At 37.9% G+C, this 17,266-nt stretch overlaps 1 protein-coding gene across 1 annotated transcript in view; it reads right to left on the bottom strand.

The window, feature by feature from the left end:
* The window catches only part of LOC127871812 (kinetochore-associated protein 1-like), a 191,347-nt gene that overhangs the window by 56,622 nt on the left and 117,459 nt on the right, over positions 1-17,266 (bottom strand). Inside the window, exons 45-48 of the mRNA XM_052415014.1 lie at positions 16,091-16,186; positions 11,884-11,974; positions 844-902; positions 413-553 (exon numbers count right to left, since the gene is read on the bottom strand). Of these exons, the coding sequence (XP_052270974.1) occupies positions 413-553; positions 844-902; positions 11,884-11,974; positions 16,091-16,186 (387 nt within the window). The remainder of the gene's footprint in view (positions 1-412; positions 554-843; positions 903-11,883; positions 11,975-16,090; positions 16,187-17,266) is intronic.

Here is a 17,266-nt window from a genome sequence, read left to right as displayed (position 1 = left end):
GATTCGTTGTCAGTTATTATTCAGAACCGATTTTTACACATATTGTGACAGTGACCTTGACCTGTGACCTCAATTTCAATGAAGGCCATCTACTGTTTAACGCCAATGCACATGGGAAGTATCAAGCCATTCGTTCCCTCCATTCACAAGTTATTGATTGGAAATGAAACAGACCGACATCCAGCAAAACAGCATACCTTCAAAGGGGGGCATATGGGAGATTCTTATTTTTCTTCATACATCAGGAGAAGTTGTCAGCAACGGAAGAATTTGCCATCTGTATTTTGAACAGTAAAACTCAACTATGTTTAGCACGTGCAAAATTGATGTGGTTGAAATTACAACTGTACATTTTCTTCTTTGTATGACAGTCTGTCATTTTACCCTATTTTGACATATATCTACTACCCACCTGAAGTAGCCTCTGATTGACCTGTTCAGGCTTCCAATGCCACTGGGACATGTTTGAGCCCCCGTCTGGGCTGGTGAAAGTCTCCGTGTACACGTTCACCATATTGTGCAGAGTCAGCAGGCAGATCTGGTCGGGGGACAGCTGAAAGGTAGAGTAGAGGCAACTGGTCTAAAGCTATTGACTTACATAAAAAATCTCGCCTACCTACTTCATAAAAAAAAAAATCAAACTTTGCCAACAAAAAATATTTAACAAATATTTGGCTAAAGATCATATTTAAGATGGTTTGTATACTTGAGGTTGGTCAAAATTTCACCTTTATTCTCTATCTAGTAAGTAATGGATGTATCAGCTTATATCAGTGAATAGAACTATGCAGAAAAGCAGTACCATGAAGAAAGTACAATTTATTGACAGAATCCTGGACATACTGTTAGAAGCTGAGCTGTATGAAGCCATGTGTCAAGCGTATCCTTCCTAAGCTCTGGTGCTGAAATCAGAAAATAGACCCATCAATATATATAGATTAGATTATATATCAATACAGTCCAAAACCTTTTAAACAGCCAGTCAAGGGAAACGGAAAAATTGGCTGCTTAAGCGGGATGACCTCTAAAGAGGGGGTTGGGCCATAGGGAGTCTGGAGTGGATGAGTGCATGGCCAACTGTTCATTTTTTTGTATAAACAAAATGGTCAATATGTGTACATGTACTAAACATTGTATAGACTTAAAATAATTTTATTTCATTCTTTCTAAAATCAGCTATAAAACTACATTTTCATTCAAAAAATATTCTATTCAATTTCTAATCATCATCAATATCATCACCAGAATCAAGTCAATGAAAAAGAATCATTCTCATGATTCATTGTTTACACAGTTCGCGTTGTATGGCACTGATGCACTTAAGATGGGAACAGTTGTAAATCAGTTATGCGTGAATAACTCCCGTGTCATTATCAATCGATAATTTAATTGGTTTATTGCAGTTTTATGGCTTTGTAATACATACCGCACGAATTGGTCCCGACAGTGATCTCCTCCACGATAAAATCGTGGCAAGTTACTTAAGAGACTGATAATAGCAACCAAGTGTAATCCTCCTGGTAATCGTGCTTTTCATGCATAATATTATAAAAACATTTTTTCGCCGCGCAAAGGGTTTTATCAAAATTAATATTGAAATTATTGTCAATAAAAATCAAATATAAATGCTTTGTTCAATTCCCAAATGAGAATAATAATTTGTAATCCGAAACACACTCCCGATTTTTTCATGTTAACGAGACGTTTACAAATTCAAGCATCAAAAAAGTCCTCAAGTATTTCCTTTGTCTCAACATAGGCGCGCGAAAATTATGCACCAATGTACAATTTCACGCCATACCCATGGAAAGCAAGTGTATAATGATTTTTGGATAAAAACTTTTTAGCACAGAGAACATGTAGATCAGTTGATTTCGTTTAAAAGTTTCGTTTTTTTTAACTTTTTATTAGCCGATAATAGTAATAAATGTGTGCTGAAAATAGTATGATTCAACAGCTACAACTAATAAATTATAAATTAAGAATCTCTTTTCCAGTAATGATAGGTGATATTCGCACGTGCGGATACAAAAAGATCAAACGGTCGCATATTGCTTTCAACCCGATAATCTGCCGCTAATTGATTGCAATTTGCAAACTGGCTGTCAAAATGTTTATCACACATCTCGCTTCAGTACTAAAGAGCCTAAACCGCAGACTGGAAGTTCGTATCGATTTTTTCGCCGTTGAGTCGGTGTTATTTTGCAAACCTACATGAATGACTTACTCGCGCGTGACCACTCATATGGGGGAAATTTAACATTTGGGTTGCAAAATTGCTGGCTGCTGGCCGGAGAAACAGGGTTACCGCTAAAGAGGGGTGCATTATATAGTGTTTATCGACGGTCGCGGCACAGACCGGCCGCCTATACGGGGAAACCTACGATGAGGGGTGACCGGAAGTAGGGGTTGGACTGAATACGTAACTGACACATTAACATGAACTGTTTTATAAGGGTGTCTAACTAATTGTGTCTTGTTTTGAGAAAACTGGGCATAATGCATGAGCATTAAGTGTCGTCCCAGATTAGCCTGTGCAGTCCGCACAGGCTTATCAGGGACAACACTTTCCGCTTTAATTGCATTTTTCCTTTAAAGGAAGTTCCTTTTTACCAAAAATCTAGTTTAAGCAGAAAGTGTCGTCCCAGATTAGCCTGTGCGGACTGCACATGCTAATCTTGGACGATACTTTACGCACACGCATTATGACCAGTTTTCTCAGAATGCGACTCAATCATACAATGAGGACATGATGGCCTTAAGTGGATCACCTGAATTGAAGGTATACTGACAGACAGCCACATTGTTAAATACAGGGCAACAATTTTTACATCGTCCAAGATATCAAAAAAACAAACTTTAATGGTTTGGGTAAAAAAACAACACAATGTAACTTTTGGAATGTTCACAAGCCTTTTCTTCAATCTGACCTAGTTTCCTATTTTTGATCCCACATGGTTCAGTTTTAAACATGTTTAAAATATGATTGAAACACACATTCTAACATTTTTTAAACAGAATTTGACTATATTGAAATATGATTTCTAGTTTGCTCACAGGATAAATGCTTACAATTCATGACATCAAAACCCAAAACAAACAAAAAGGAACAACAAACAAGAGGGCCATGATGGCCCTGTATCGCTCCACTGTTTTTTCTTTGCGAAAAAAACGTGTAATGCGCATGGGTTGAAATGTACTCAAGCATGTAACTTTCTCTTTCTATCCCTTGTCCCACTGGGCGCTTAAAGTTGGAAGGGTGAGCATTTTTATATATGGAAAAAGTTACTACCGTGTTAACTAAACAGACAAAAAAGCCCGGGAATTGTTGCACAGGTCCTTTGCTTATAACATAGGTACATTTATCTCTCCAAAAGATATTGTCGTTCTTTCTATTTCACATATTTTTAGATGCTGAAGTTCAAATCTACGCATTTGATTTGAAACAGATTTACAAGACCCATAGGAATCAAAATGCCTTAACCCTTTACCAAACAACACATTTTGGACTTTCCCAATTTGAAAGAGGTTGCAGACGTCAATTGAATTAAAATGGAATATGAAGGAAATGATCAGGTAGGGTAGAAATAATTGTGATAAAAGGAGAAATTGCTCATCAACCCACACATCCCTAAGACCAACAGGCCTGAGAATATTATGATAATCTAAAGATTATTTCTTTATATTTATAAATGTATTTAATCAAGTAATACATTTGACTTCTAAGATCAATTCATAACTTGTATTAAGAAAATTATAAAATGGTCAGAAATATATATGGATTGTTGAGCAATTGACAATCATTTCAACAATTCATGATCAGTCATGATTTACAAATGGAACAATGAATCATTAGTTATTAAAAAGCAGCATATACGATAGTTAAATCATTGCACTTCATTAATTTCAACACCTTCTCTTGGATACAAAGTTTGAGTTTACCGTGCAGTATCATATATTGACTTTCCTTGAAATAATTATGTTCATGGAAGTTGTGTTTTAAAAATCAATAATATATTATTAAACTGGTTTTAACACTACAAAAAAGACATGAAATTAACATGTCATCCAAAATATTTTCATCCGGATATATGGTAACTTTCGACATATTTAAATAAAACCCGACTTTTTTCAGTTTATAAGAAAAACATTCATAACACATGTTCTTACTTCAATGCCTTTGTAAGCAGTCACCATCTGACCTAAAATGGCACTAAATAACAGGGTTTTATCTCATGTTTACAAGATGTTGATGTTGTTGTTGGTCACAGCCAAACGGCCGCAGTAATCTCCACTGGTAAACGTCATATGTTCAGTTTTGTGATCCCCGGGGCCGGGTCAAATTTGAGCCCAGGGAAATAATTTGAACAAATTTGGTAGAGGACTATTAGATATCACTACATACCAAATTTAGTAGCCCTAGGCTCTATAATTAAGAACAAGAGGGCCATGATGGCCCTGAATCGCTCACCTGACTCATTAAGATCAGATGAAAACTATGACCTCTATTGTCTACACAATGTTTTTCTATGATTTGACCTAGTGACCTAGTTCCTGACTCTAGATGACCCAAATACAATCCCAATCCAGATTTCATCAAGATAAACATTCTGACCACAGTTCATAAATATTGGATGAAAACTGTGACCTCTATTGTCAACACAAGGTTTTTCTATTCATTTGACCTAGATTTTAACCCCAGATGACCCTAATACAATCCCACCCAGATTTCATCAAGAATTCTGACCAAATTTCATAAAGGTTGGATGAAAACTGTGATCTCTAATGTCTACACAAGGTTTTTCTATTATTTGACCTAGTGACCTAGTTTTTGACCCCAGATGACCCAAATAAAATCCCAACCCAGTTTTCATCAAGATAAACATTTTGACCAAATTTCATAAAGATTGGATGAAAACTGTGACCTCTATTGTCTACAGAAGGTTGTTCTATTATTTGACCTAGTGACCTTGTTTTGACCCCAGATGACCCAAATACAATCCCAAACCGGATTTCATCAAGATAAACATTTTGACCAAATTTCATCAAGATTGGATGCAAACTGTGACCTCTACTGTCTACACAAACAAATTGTTGACGGACGGACGCACGGACACACGCAGGCACGCACAACGGACGCCGGACATCACACGATCACATAAGCTCACCGTGTCGGAGATAAACATGAACAGTTGTGGTTAAAATCCCATAGAAACAAGGGCTGTTTGTAAAACATGCATGCCCCCCTATATGGGCTATAAGTTGTAGTAGCAGCCATTGTGTGAATACGTTTTATGTCACTGTTAATGGTGGTGGTGGTGGTGGTGGTGGTGTAGTAGTAGTAGAAGTAGTAGTAGTAGTAGTAGTAGTAGTAGTAGTAGTAGTAGTAGTAGTAGTAGTAGTAGTAGTAGTGGTAGTAGTAGTAAAAGTAGTAGTAGTAGTAGTAGTAGTAGAAGTAGTAGTAGTAGTAGTAGTAGTAGTAGTAGTAGTAGTAGTAGTAGTAGTAGTAGTAGTAGTAGCAGTAGCAGTAGCAGTAGCAGCATTACAAGACCAATACTTAAGAATGATCAAATGGGAAAAGGTAACATAGCACCGGCAGTAAATATGGGGCTCATTTACAGGTCAGATTTGGAATCTCTGCTGTAAAATGAGATTTTGAATGAATTAAAGGGAGGCAAATCTGTAATAAAAAGAACATGCATAAACCGTAGTTGTTTCCCTTGTTTGAACCATGCTAAATCCTTACAAGTTTGGAAAGAATTGGATGCAAAATTTGGACTTTATTGCATAAACACCATTTTCTCAATTCAAGGGGAGGTAATTCTGTACTTCATGGACCAATAATGCTCATTTTTTGTAGGGTTCGTGTCCTCATTGATATAAAGACACTGTGCAAATTTGGAAAGGATCGGACAAAAAATGTGGAAGATTTTTGAAAGTTTTCACAAAATAGGCAAAAACGAATAAACATGCAAAGTTCAACGAGCTCCTGCGGCCATGTTTTTTGACGAATCAAATTTCTTTGAACAACTTTTTCAGGGGAGCCCTCAAAGGTCATCCCTGTGAAATTTTTTGAAAATCTGATGAGCGGTTTCTGACAAGAAGATTTTTTAAGGTTTTTACCATATATGGTCATGGCGGCCATCTTGGTTATGTGATCAAATTTTTTTTAACAATTCTTTTGTCCCATGACCTAGGGATGCTCCACATGAAATTTAGTTGAAATTGGCTCAATGGTTTAGTAGAAGAAGATGTTTACAAATTGTTTACAGACGGACGGACGGACGCCGGACGCTTAGTGATCACAATAGCTCACCTCGAGCTATCGCTCAGGTGAGCTAACAAGAAGATTTTTAAAGTTTGCACAAAATAGGCCTTATTTAAGCATATGTTCATTTTTGTGACCCCTGGGGCAAGGTCAAATTTGTTCCAAGGGGCATAATTTGAACAAACTATGTAGAGAACTATTAGATGTCACTACCTACCGAATTTGGTAGAAATAGGCACAATGGTTATGGACAAGATTTTTAAAGTTTGCACAAAATGGGCTCAATATAAGCATATGTTCAATTTTGTGACCCCTGGGGAACGGTCAAATTTGATCCCAGGGGCTTAATTTGAACAAACTTGGAAGAGGACTATAAGATGTCATTACATACCAAATTTGGTAGCCCTATGCCATACAGTTATGGACAAGAAGATTTTTAAAGTTTGCACAAAATAGGCCTTATATCAGCAAATTTTCGATTTTTGACCCCCCAGGGCAGGGTCAAATTTGACCCCAGGGGCATAATTTGAACAAACTTGGTAGAGGACTTTTAGATGTCACTACATACCAAATTTGGTAGCCCTAGGCCCAATGGTAATGGACGAGAAGATTTTTAAAGCTTGCACAAAATAGGCCTTATATTAGCAAATTTTCAATTTATTGACCCCCCGGGGCAGGGTCAAATTTGACCCCAGAGGCATAATTTGAACAAACTTGGTAGAGGACTATAAGATGTCACTACATACCAAATTTGGTAGCCCTTGGCCCAATGGTTATGGACAAGAAGATTTTTAAAGTTTACACAAAATAGGCCTTATATAAGCAAATGTTCAATTTTTTGACCCCCCGGGGCAGGGTCAAATTAGACCCCAGGGGCATAATTTGAACAAACTTGATAGAGGACTATAAGATGTCACTACATACAAAATTTGGTAGCCCTAGGCCAAATGGTTATGGACAAGAAGATTTTTAAAGTTTGCACAAAATAGGCCTTATATAAGCAAAGTTTCAATTTTTAAACCCCCTGGGGCAGGGTCAAATTTGACCCCAGGGGCATAATTTGAACAAACTTGGTAGAGGACTATAAGATGTCACTACATAGCAAATTTGGTAGCCCTAGGCCCAATGGTTATGGACAAGAAGATTTTTAAAGTTTGCACAAAATAGGCCTTATATAAGCAAATTTTCAATTTTTTAACCCCCTGGGGCAGGGTCAAATTTGACCCCAGGGGCATAATTTGAACAAACTTGGTAGAGGACAATAAGATGTCACTACATACCAAATTTGGTAGCCCTATGCCATACGGTTATGGACAAGAAGATTTTTAAAGTTTGCACAAATAGGCCTTATATAAGCAAATTTTCAATGTTTTGACCCCCCCGGGGCAGGGTAAAATTTAACCCCAGGGGCATAATTTGAACAAACTTGGTAGAGGACTATAAGATGTCACTACATAGCAAATTTTGTAGCCCTAGTCCCAATGGTTACCGACAAGAAGATTTTTAAAGTTTGCACAAAATAGGCCTTATATAAGCAAATTTTCAAATTTTTTTGACCCCCCGGGGCAGGGTCAAATTTGACCCCAGGGGCATAATTTGAACAAACTTGGTAGAGGACTATAAGATGTCAATACATACCAAATTCAGTAGCCCTAGGCCTAATGGTTATGGACAAGAAGATTTATAAAGTTTGCACAAAATAGGCCTTATATAAGCAAATTTTCAATTTTTTGACCCCCCTGGGCAGGGTCAAATTTGACACCAGGGGCATAATTTGAACAAATTTGAAAGAGGTTCACCACAGGAACATTCCTGAGAAATTTCATCAGATTTGGACGAGTAGTTTAGGACAAGAAGATGTTTAAAGAAAAAGTTAACGCACGCACGGACGCACACACGACGGACACAGGACCATGACATAAGCCCCGCTGGCCTTTGACCAGTGGAGCTAAAAAGCAAACCATGAGCATGCAGTGTTCAGGTGAGCTAAAATCATGTTATATCAATCCATTAAGAAAATAGACGGTTGGTTAACAATTTCCTGCTGGATTCACAGTGAAAATGGCAATAGGAAACCAGCATAAAACCATAACATGTTAGTAACTCGCACCCTGTTCAGGTTTTTATACTGTTTGCTGCTCATCAGTATCTGGAAATGAAGCCTTCAACACTTTACTCTAAATTATCATATGTGAACTGCACAGGCTAATCTGGGATGACACTTTAAGTACATGCATTCAGCCAAGTTTTTCCAGAACGAGACTTCAATTAATATACATCTCAATTGTATTTGTATTTTTGATGGATTGGATATTTTACTCTTTAATTAAATTTGATTTTCTTTGGGACTACAAACACGCCAAAATGTGTTTATAAGTATTTAAGATGTAAACTTGTTAGTGACTTACCAGGGTTCATACAGCTTTTCTTGAATGATATTCAAGCACTTTTAAGCACTTTTCAAGGGAAAAAAATCCAAATTCAAGCACTTTTTTAGTCCGACATACTGAAAAATGTTTAGTATTTTAGTGTCCAATACTGACATTTTTCGCTTAATTGGTCTCTTCTTGCTTAACATTCTTTGTGACTTACAACAGTCTGCACTACCCTGATACCGTAACAACTGTCTTAATCAAAAGTAAGATTTTTCATTATGATATAGTACCGTAATTGACCAAAGGCATTACACATACCAAAACAAAACCCGTTATTTGTATTGAATATGTATTCTAAATGTTCACTCTTCTGGTGGCTTTACAACGCGGATTCCCCCATACTAGCCATCTCTATATCTGTTCTGCATACTTATAATTGGCGTTGTCAATAACCCTAGAGTACTTCAAAAGCAACCCTTTCTGAAAAATGCACTTATTCACTGGCATATTTCAACTTGTTAGCACCGTAATGGCATAATGCATACACAAAAAAACTAGAGCTTTGTCACAGACGTGACGAATACCCCCACATGCCACATTGACACATAATATTTTGCATGTCGTCTTCACAAAAACAGCGGACAACATGCTCAATTTTTAAAACGCACTTAGTGACCCCTTGACCTAGTTTTTGACCAAACTTGGCCTTAAGATCATCTCCATAAAACTTCTGACCAAGTTTGGTGAAGATCGGATGTAAACTACTTGAATTAGAGAGCTGACACCATGCTGAATGTTAAAAAACGCACTGAGTGACCCCGTGACCTAGTTTTACGCCCGACATGGCCCATGTTCAAACTTGTTCTAGATATCATTAAGATAAAATTTGTGACCAAGTTTGGTGAGGATTGGATGAAAACTACTTGAATTAGAGAGCAGACAACATGGAGAGGTTTAAAATGCACTAAGATACCCCGTGACCTAGTTTTACACCCGGCATGACCCATATTCAAACTTGAACTAAACATCATCTAGATACAACTTCTGACCAAGTTTGGTGAAGATTGGATGAAAATTACTTGAATTAGAGAGCGGACAATATTGTGATGTTTAAAACGCCCTAAGTGACCCCGTGACCTAGTTTTTTCCCCAGCATGACCCATATTCAAACTTGAACTAGACATCATCTAGATACAACTTCTGACCAAGTTTGGTGAAGATTGGATGAAAACTACTTGAATTAGAGAGCGGACAACATTGTGATGTTTAAAACGCCCTAAGTGACCCCGTGACCTTGTTTTTGACCCGGCATGACCCATATTCAAACTGGCCCTAGACATTATCAAGATACAACTTCTGACCAATTTTGGTGAAGATTGGATAAAAACTAATTTAAATTAGAGAGCGGACAACATGGTGAGGTTTAAAACACACAAAGTGACCCCGTAACCTAGTTTTTGACCCGGCATTGCCCAAGTCCAAACTTTACCTACACATCATCTAGTTACAACTTCTGACCAAGTGTGGTGAAGATGGGATTTAAACTACTTGAAATAGAGAGCGGACACCATGCTCAATGTGTAAAACGTACTAAGTGACCCGGTGACCTAGTTTTTGACCTGACAAGGCCCATGTTCGAACTTGCCCTTAACATCATCTAGATACAACTTCTAACCAAGTTTGGTGAAGATCAGATGAAAACTACTTGAATTAGACAGCAGACAAAATGCCAAATGTTTAAAACCCACAAAGTGACCCCGTGACCTAGTTTTTAACCCGGCAAGGCCCATGTTCGAACTTGGCCTTAAGATCATCTAGATACAACTTCTGACCAAGTTTGGTGAAGATTGGATAAAAACTACTTGAATTAGAGAGCGGACATGTTGAATGTTTAAAACGCACTAAGTGACCCCGTGACCTAGTTTTTGACAAGCTCACTCCTATATACCCCCCTAAACTTCGGTTGTAGGGGTATAACAAAGTAGACCAATTGGCGACAGATGAGTAGTAGTTACCTCCCTTCTATTATAAAACCCGTACCAATCCAGTGCCTGCTAGTATAAAACAGATCAGAACTGTCATAAATCTGGAAAAAAACTACGACTTCAGACTCATGGAAAAGACATGAAAATATGTATTTTTACGCTTTGTACAGGCACCGTGTACTTTAAACAAATGCCACTTGCTGTGGTGTTCATCTCACTGTGTTCGCTTACCAATTTGAACCCCGCGATGAGTGTTCAGATCAAATGTCACGGGGCCGTTTGCCATAAGGCGAACACCGCGAATCACTGCAGACCCATAATATATACCGCCGTGTTCATCGTGTTCACTTAAACTAAAATAATGCAACATAAACGTATTGTATCGATCCCTTTCATTTAAAAGTGATAATGAATAATGTATTTCATACCCATGCCCATGACAGTGTTTTATGTCTTATAAAACGCCGAGTATAAAAGAAAACAGTGTTCGCACCTAGCTGTAGGATACCGCACCTGGAGGAGTGTTAATTGAGTGCTTGATTATTCAATTAACAGTTTGAAGCCAAGGAGAACTCATAACTGATTGTAGTAATGGTATTATCCCGAGTCTCAAGATTCCCCGCGATACATACGTTTCAACTGTCTCAATCGCATACATGCAACTTCTCCCATCTTTATCCATTACTCAATAATCCCACATGCCCGATTTCCATTTTTAAAATCAAATTATGGGTGGGTAATATAGACGATTAGAGTCATAAACACAAACGTTTGCAATTTTCGAAAGTATCAAATGAATTTCCTCATATGATTCTATTTAAAGATTTGATGAAATAAGCGCCCAATCAGGACAGTTGTATTGCAACATGTGTAAATCATCTCACACGGTTTGCACACATCGTGTACAGCTATTTTAGGTTACAACTTCTACATGAAATAAATGAATTTCTTTGTTCTGATAAAAAGCGTGCGAAAATTGGCGTGGGTCAGATAGGAGGAGGGATCAATATCATCGGATCGATATGACGTGAAATTATCTGAAAGCTGGGAAATAATGAATCTGTTTTAAACATTTTCAATTGTTGTTGTTTCATTTTCAAGCACTTTTCCAGCCAAATTCAAGCACTTATTAAGCACTTTTCAAGGCTATAGTTGAAAATAAGCACTTATAAGCACTCCAGATTGTTTTTAAGCACTTTTCAAGATAAACCTTGATTTGCAAGCACTTTTCAAGGTCTGTGCGAACCCTGCTTACTGATGATCTTCCAAGGGTCTCCATGCAGTAGAGGGTGGAGGGGAAGGCGTGTCTGGCTCTCAGCTGGCATAGGGCTCAAGAATATCTGGGCCTGAAACACATACAGGTGCATGTGTGGTGTTATTTGACGATTTTTAGGTTCTTTTGGGTGCACACACAATTTGTAAGAAGTTAGGCCAAATGGGGTGCCCAAGCACTTGAAACAAAATAACAATTGTTATGTTATGTCATGTTACAGCCAGCCATTTACTGAAATAACTTATGTGTTTCTTATTGGGGGTGATTTGGGCCGGGAGAGGTGTGTGTGTGTGTGTGTGTGGGGGGTTATGGTGTAGTGACCATGAACCAAACTCATATGCACTCAAGCACTGAAATAGAAGCCACAACTGCGGCAATGAGAGGCTGACAAACACTGAATTAGTGGACAGCCTTGAGAGACAATAGATATGCTTAAATCTATGAATTGAAAAATCATTGTGTTTTAACCCTTTACGCATTCGTAGTCACTTAAAAAGTTGCATTTAATAAAAGACCTTTCTTACTAGATTCAAGTTTTAAAGGCTTCATTTCCAACCCTTAGATACTGATGAGCAGCAAACAGCATAAAACCTGAACAGACTGACTGCAAGTTACTTGCAGGCTGTTCCAGTTTTATGCTGTTTGCACATGGCCATTTTGACTTTGCTTTTGAGTGGGAAAGGGTTAAGCTAAAGGCTTATTGAGACTCAATTGAGTCTTAGTAGAACCAGTCACAGTAATGGCACTTAACTGACAATTCTTATGGTATTTCTTAGGAAGGTCTTTCAAATAGGCGTATACCATGGAGTCAACTTTGAACTTTTCTAATAACAACAAATTACTTTATTTTTAATTTTTTAAGTTTATCACATTATTTCAATCATATCATGGTGATTAGATATAGAGGATATTTGTTGGATTCGGTGGATTATAGCTTTTAATTCACGAGTGATCATAGAAAATAATATTTTCACGAGTGGCGCAATCACGAGTGAAAATATATATTTTCTATGATCACGAGAGAATTCAAATCGATATTCCACAAAATCCAACAAATTTTCTTTTTATTTTTTCCTTTTTTTTCACAATTTATATACATTGTGTAAGAGTTTAATTAAAGAATTTTGCAGGCATAATGATGTCATTTCGTCTAAAATGTGACGTCATTTCACAGTAAACAGTGAAAATTATCGATAATTTTAACCGTTAATGTTCATTGTTTGAAACAGTGAAATTATGAGTTTTAATTCACTAATATGTCTCTATAAACCACCGGAAAGCATAAAATAAAAACTACTCACACTTGTTAAGGGTAAGCAGGTTACTAGCACCAAGTTCACATGTAAGCAACTGACACTTCCCTTCTTGAATCACAGGCAAAATGGTTGTAGAAATAATTTCAACAAATGCCAACACACATTTTGTGACAGGGGCAGGATTCAAATCCACAATCCTCTGATTTGTGCTCAAGTGCTCTATAAAATGAGCTAGCAGACCTTATATGCATATATCCACTGGGGGCTGACGAGGTCAAAGCGTAGTCCGTTTCGCTACGACGTCGAGTATATGTTTTACTACGAAAACATTGTTTAAATACACATGACATCGAGAACGGATAAGTCGAAAATTGTGTTTAAAACATTTTGTAATAACAAAACTCTGAATTTAAGCACAATGTCATTTCATAGGTCTGTTACATCAAATTATAATCCAAGATGTGTCTGGTTTATGCGGTTAAACATGAAATAGACCGCTGATTTATCAAACCGAAGTCAAGTTTCACTTTAAAAAAATGCAATTAAGGTTTACAACTGTGTTTAATTGACACAATTTTACAATTTCCATATTGATCTATGTATTGTTAAGCCACTGGGGTGTTTAGAAATGTGTAGGGTGACCCAGTTATCAGAAATAAAGGCTACATATTATTATAAGGCATGATCATGTCTCTGACAGCATACGTATATGCCTCGCTACGACAACGCTTTAGCGTGCATGCGTTTCTCACAGAAGACGTATTGGTTATCTCTCAAAGGCAAAATAAAGAAGAAAAAAAATTAATACAGAGTCATGGAGTGGCTGGAAGTTTCCTTTGAGACAGAGGTAGTAACAACGGCACAACATGATCCGAAGCGCGCAGTCGACATGGTAATGCACATTATTATGATATAATTACATTCACGACTAGGCCAAAGGAAACGATTAAAATCGAAAATCCATATATAAGATGACAGTTGAGAGTCGAGAACCTAATGTCGTCGGTCTCAATAAAAATGACGCATCTTCACCTTTTGACAATCCCTTATACGTTCATTTTGATAGAGACCGACAATAGGTTTTCAGCATACGGTACTCTTTATCAAATGACATTCGATTCTCGTTATTCCCAACTCGCTTATCTCGAAACTCTGCTTATGTCAAAGTAAATCCCATGTTCCAACTTCGATCATTATTTATCTCATACGGATTTTGATTTTTACATTGTATATATCAAAGCGATTTTCTTGAAAATCGGTAATCGTCAACTAATTTTGAGGTGATTTTCATGTTCGTATACATGATTGTACCTGTAAAATCCACACCTGTAACAGCCGTAAGGTGTGGAAAGTAGGACCCCAATGGCACAAATCCGCAATTGCATAATCAATATATTGTTGTAAAGTTGTGGCAGTGGGTTTCTGTCACAGGTTATTGTTAACTGCGTACATGACGGCCGGTAAATTTACTTCGTGTTACAATGCGGTTAAGGCCCAGTCTCACTATGATGCCGGCGGAGCCCCAGTGCGTGATCAGGCATCTATCGGGATGAACCGGGGCCCTACCGGGATGAACCGGTGCTCCACCGGAATAAACCGTGGACGACCGGGGACAACCGGTGCTCCACCGGGAAAGTATTAAAATGTTTAATACCTCCAGGATGAACCGGGAGTCACCGGGTAGGACCGGCAACGACCTGCGTGGCACCTGGAACAACCGGGACTGTACCGGGAACAACCGGGACGGCACCTTAGCTCCACCGGGGCCCAAAACCACCCCGGCAGAGCTACGGCAACGCCCTGGTGAATGTCGGCAGAGTCCCTTTATAGCTACGTTACATAAGTAAACCGGTGCTCTGACGGTACCGTCCCGGTTGTTCCCGATGCAGTCCCGGTTGTTTCCAGTGCCAAGCCGGTTATTGCCGGTCCTTCCCGGTAACTCCTGGTTCATCCCGGAGGTATTAAACATTTGAATACTTTCCCGGTGGAGCCCCGGTTGTCCCCGGTTAAACCGGGGCGTTGCCGCAGCTCTGCCGGGGTCTGATGCCGGTATAACCCTGGTGAGTGCCGGCGTAGTGACGGTATACCGGGGCTCTGCCGGGACTCTGCAGGCTTTCACCGGGTTCAACCTTTTCGTTTGGATGTTCATGCGCACAGTGAAGCACGGCATCTTTTGCACTGGGAAATGGCAGTCTGCAGTAACTGAAAACTGCATGTGATATGTCCAGAAATGGATACAGAAACTTCGTTGAGCAACCTATACATTATATTTGTACTTCGTTGCGCAACCAATACATACTCTGTGCGAAACCTTTACATAAAACGACTTGTAATTTCCTTCGAAACAAAGAATTTGCATAATTAAAATATATGTTCGTAACCTGTTTTGTACTTTAAAATGTGTAATGTACACTAAATCGAAGTAAAATGTAGTTTTATTTAATTTAAGTTACCGTAATAGGCTATTTTAACAGAATAACCACCTTATGCATTGCTTCAAATCAAAATATTTCCATTTTAGCTCAAAATAAACTTAAATGTTGCAACTACGCGCATTTGTTATTAGTTTGTTATTGAAAATAAGTACCTACCATTACTGGATGTTCCGTTCTCTAATCCATAAACACCAGAAAATATGGAACTCGCCTGATTAAGTAGTGTATTTACACCATGTTTTCGTAGTAAAACATATACCCGACGTCGTAGCGAAACGGACTACGCTTTGACCCCGTCAGCCCCCAGTGATATCACGATATTTGTGCTAATGAACAATTGAAATGTATAAGGGGCACATGTTCTCATTGTTTTTGTATTCTTTGTAGTGTGAATACTGTAGACAAAGAATTAAATTGTTGAAATAAATCAATATAAAATTTTATACTTGAACTATAATAAAGTGTGACTATTTTTTAGCAGAATTGTCAATGACTTACTTCCTTTTTGTCTCCCCCCATTTTGAACTCTGTCTCATAGTCCGAGGGTGGGGACACTCGGGAGTACACCTTCAGGTAGTCAAGCAGCTTCAGGCCCTGCAGGGAACATGGCACACAACACATGAGAAACACTTCAATTACAAATACGAGCTGAGTCACACACAAAACAGCAACCCCATACTGGTTTTATGTAGTAAAAAGTAAGAACAGGAACTGCATAAGTTTCATTACCCTAGTTTTAGTAATTTATAGTTATGGCAAAATGGAGATTTTTTAATTTTAATATATCTTAGTAAACACTAAACAAAGAAATCACAATATGTGTCTGACCAAAACAAACTGAAATTACATACATATTCATCCCAAAACCCTCTATCCACACACTTTTCATCAACTCTTCACTTAGTGAGTTAAGCAGAATCCATAAATTTCGGATGGACAGATGGACTGGTGGAAAGCCAAAACTGAACAAAAATGCATATTCCCAAAGTGGCCCTCTATCAGCATACCATCTTTCATTTACCAAACATGAGTACTTTTTATGTTGTCCAAAGATCCAGATTTTAGTTTTCCATAAGTTATGTAATCTTAGCAACCACCACCATGTAGCAACCACTTCTTAAAAACAACAACCATAACAACAAATGCAAAACTGTGCATTTTTCCCATTTGACCATATTTCTAATTATTTAATCAATTATAAATGTGAGTTTCATCAACATTGCCTAGGTGATTTTGAGTTATCGCAGGATCCATATTTTCGGACGGATGAACAGACAGATGGATACAACTGACAGTGTGGCCCTCTATCCACATACCATAATTACATACTTGTTTACTTATTTTTGGATCCAAATTTTATTTTTTCAATTATTTCTATAAACAAACCATCTGTAACCGCCGCAAACAACAATTTTTGTCTGATGGAAAAAACTGAAATACCATGCATATTCCCCATCTGGATGCCTATCAACATACTAAGTTTCAACAACATAGCTTAAAAGCCCATTTACACTCAAAATCAACTAGTATTTCGTACAATATTTAGATAAATAAAGTTAACAAATTTGAAATCAGTATTCCTTATAGCAAAAGCCAAAATGTCAACGCTAGATGTGGTCTGGTAAATAGATTTTATGGGATACAAAATGCTCGTTTTTATTTCCGGAAAACAGT

Source organism: Dreissena polymorpha, chromosome 3, assembly GCF_020536995.1.
Source record: "Dreissena polymorpha isolate Duluth1 chromosome 3, UMN_Dpol_1.0, whole genome shotgun sequence".
Classification (NCBI taxonomy): domain Eukaryota; kingdom Metazoa; phylum Mollusca; class Bivalvia; order Myida; family Dreissenidae; genus Dreissena; species Dreissena polymorpha.
This window is presented reverse-complemented; position numbering and strand designations above follow the sequence as displayed.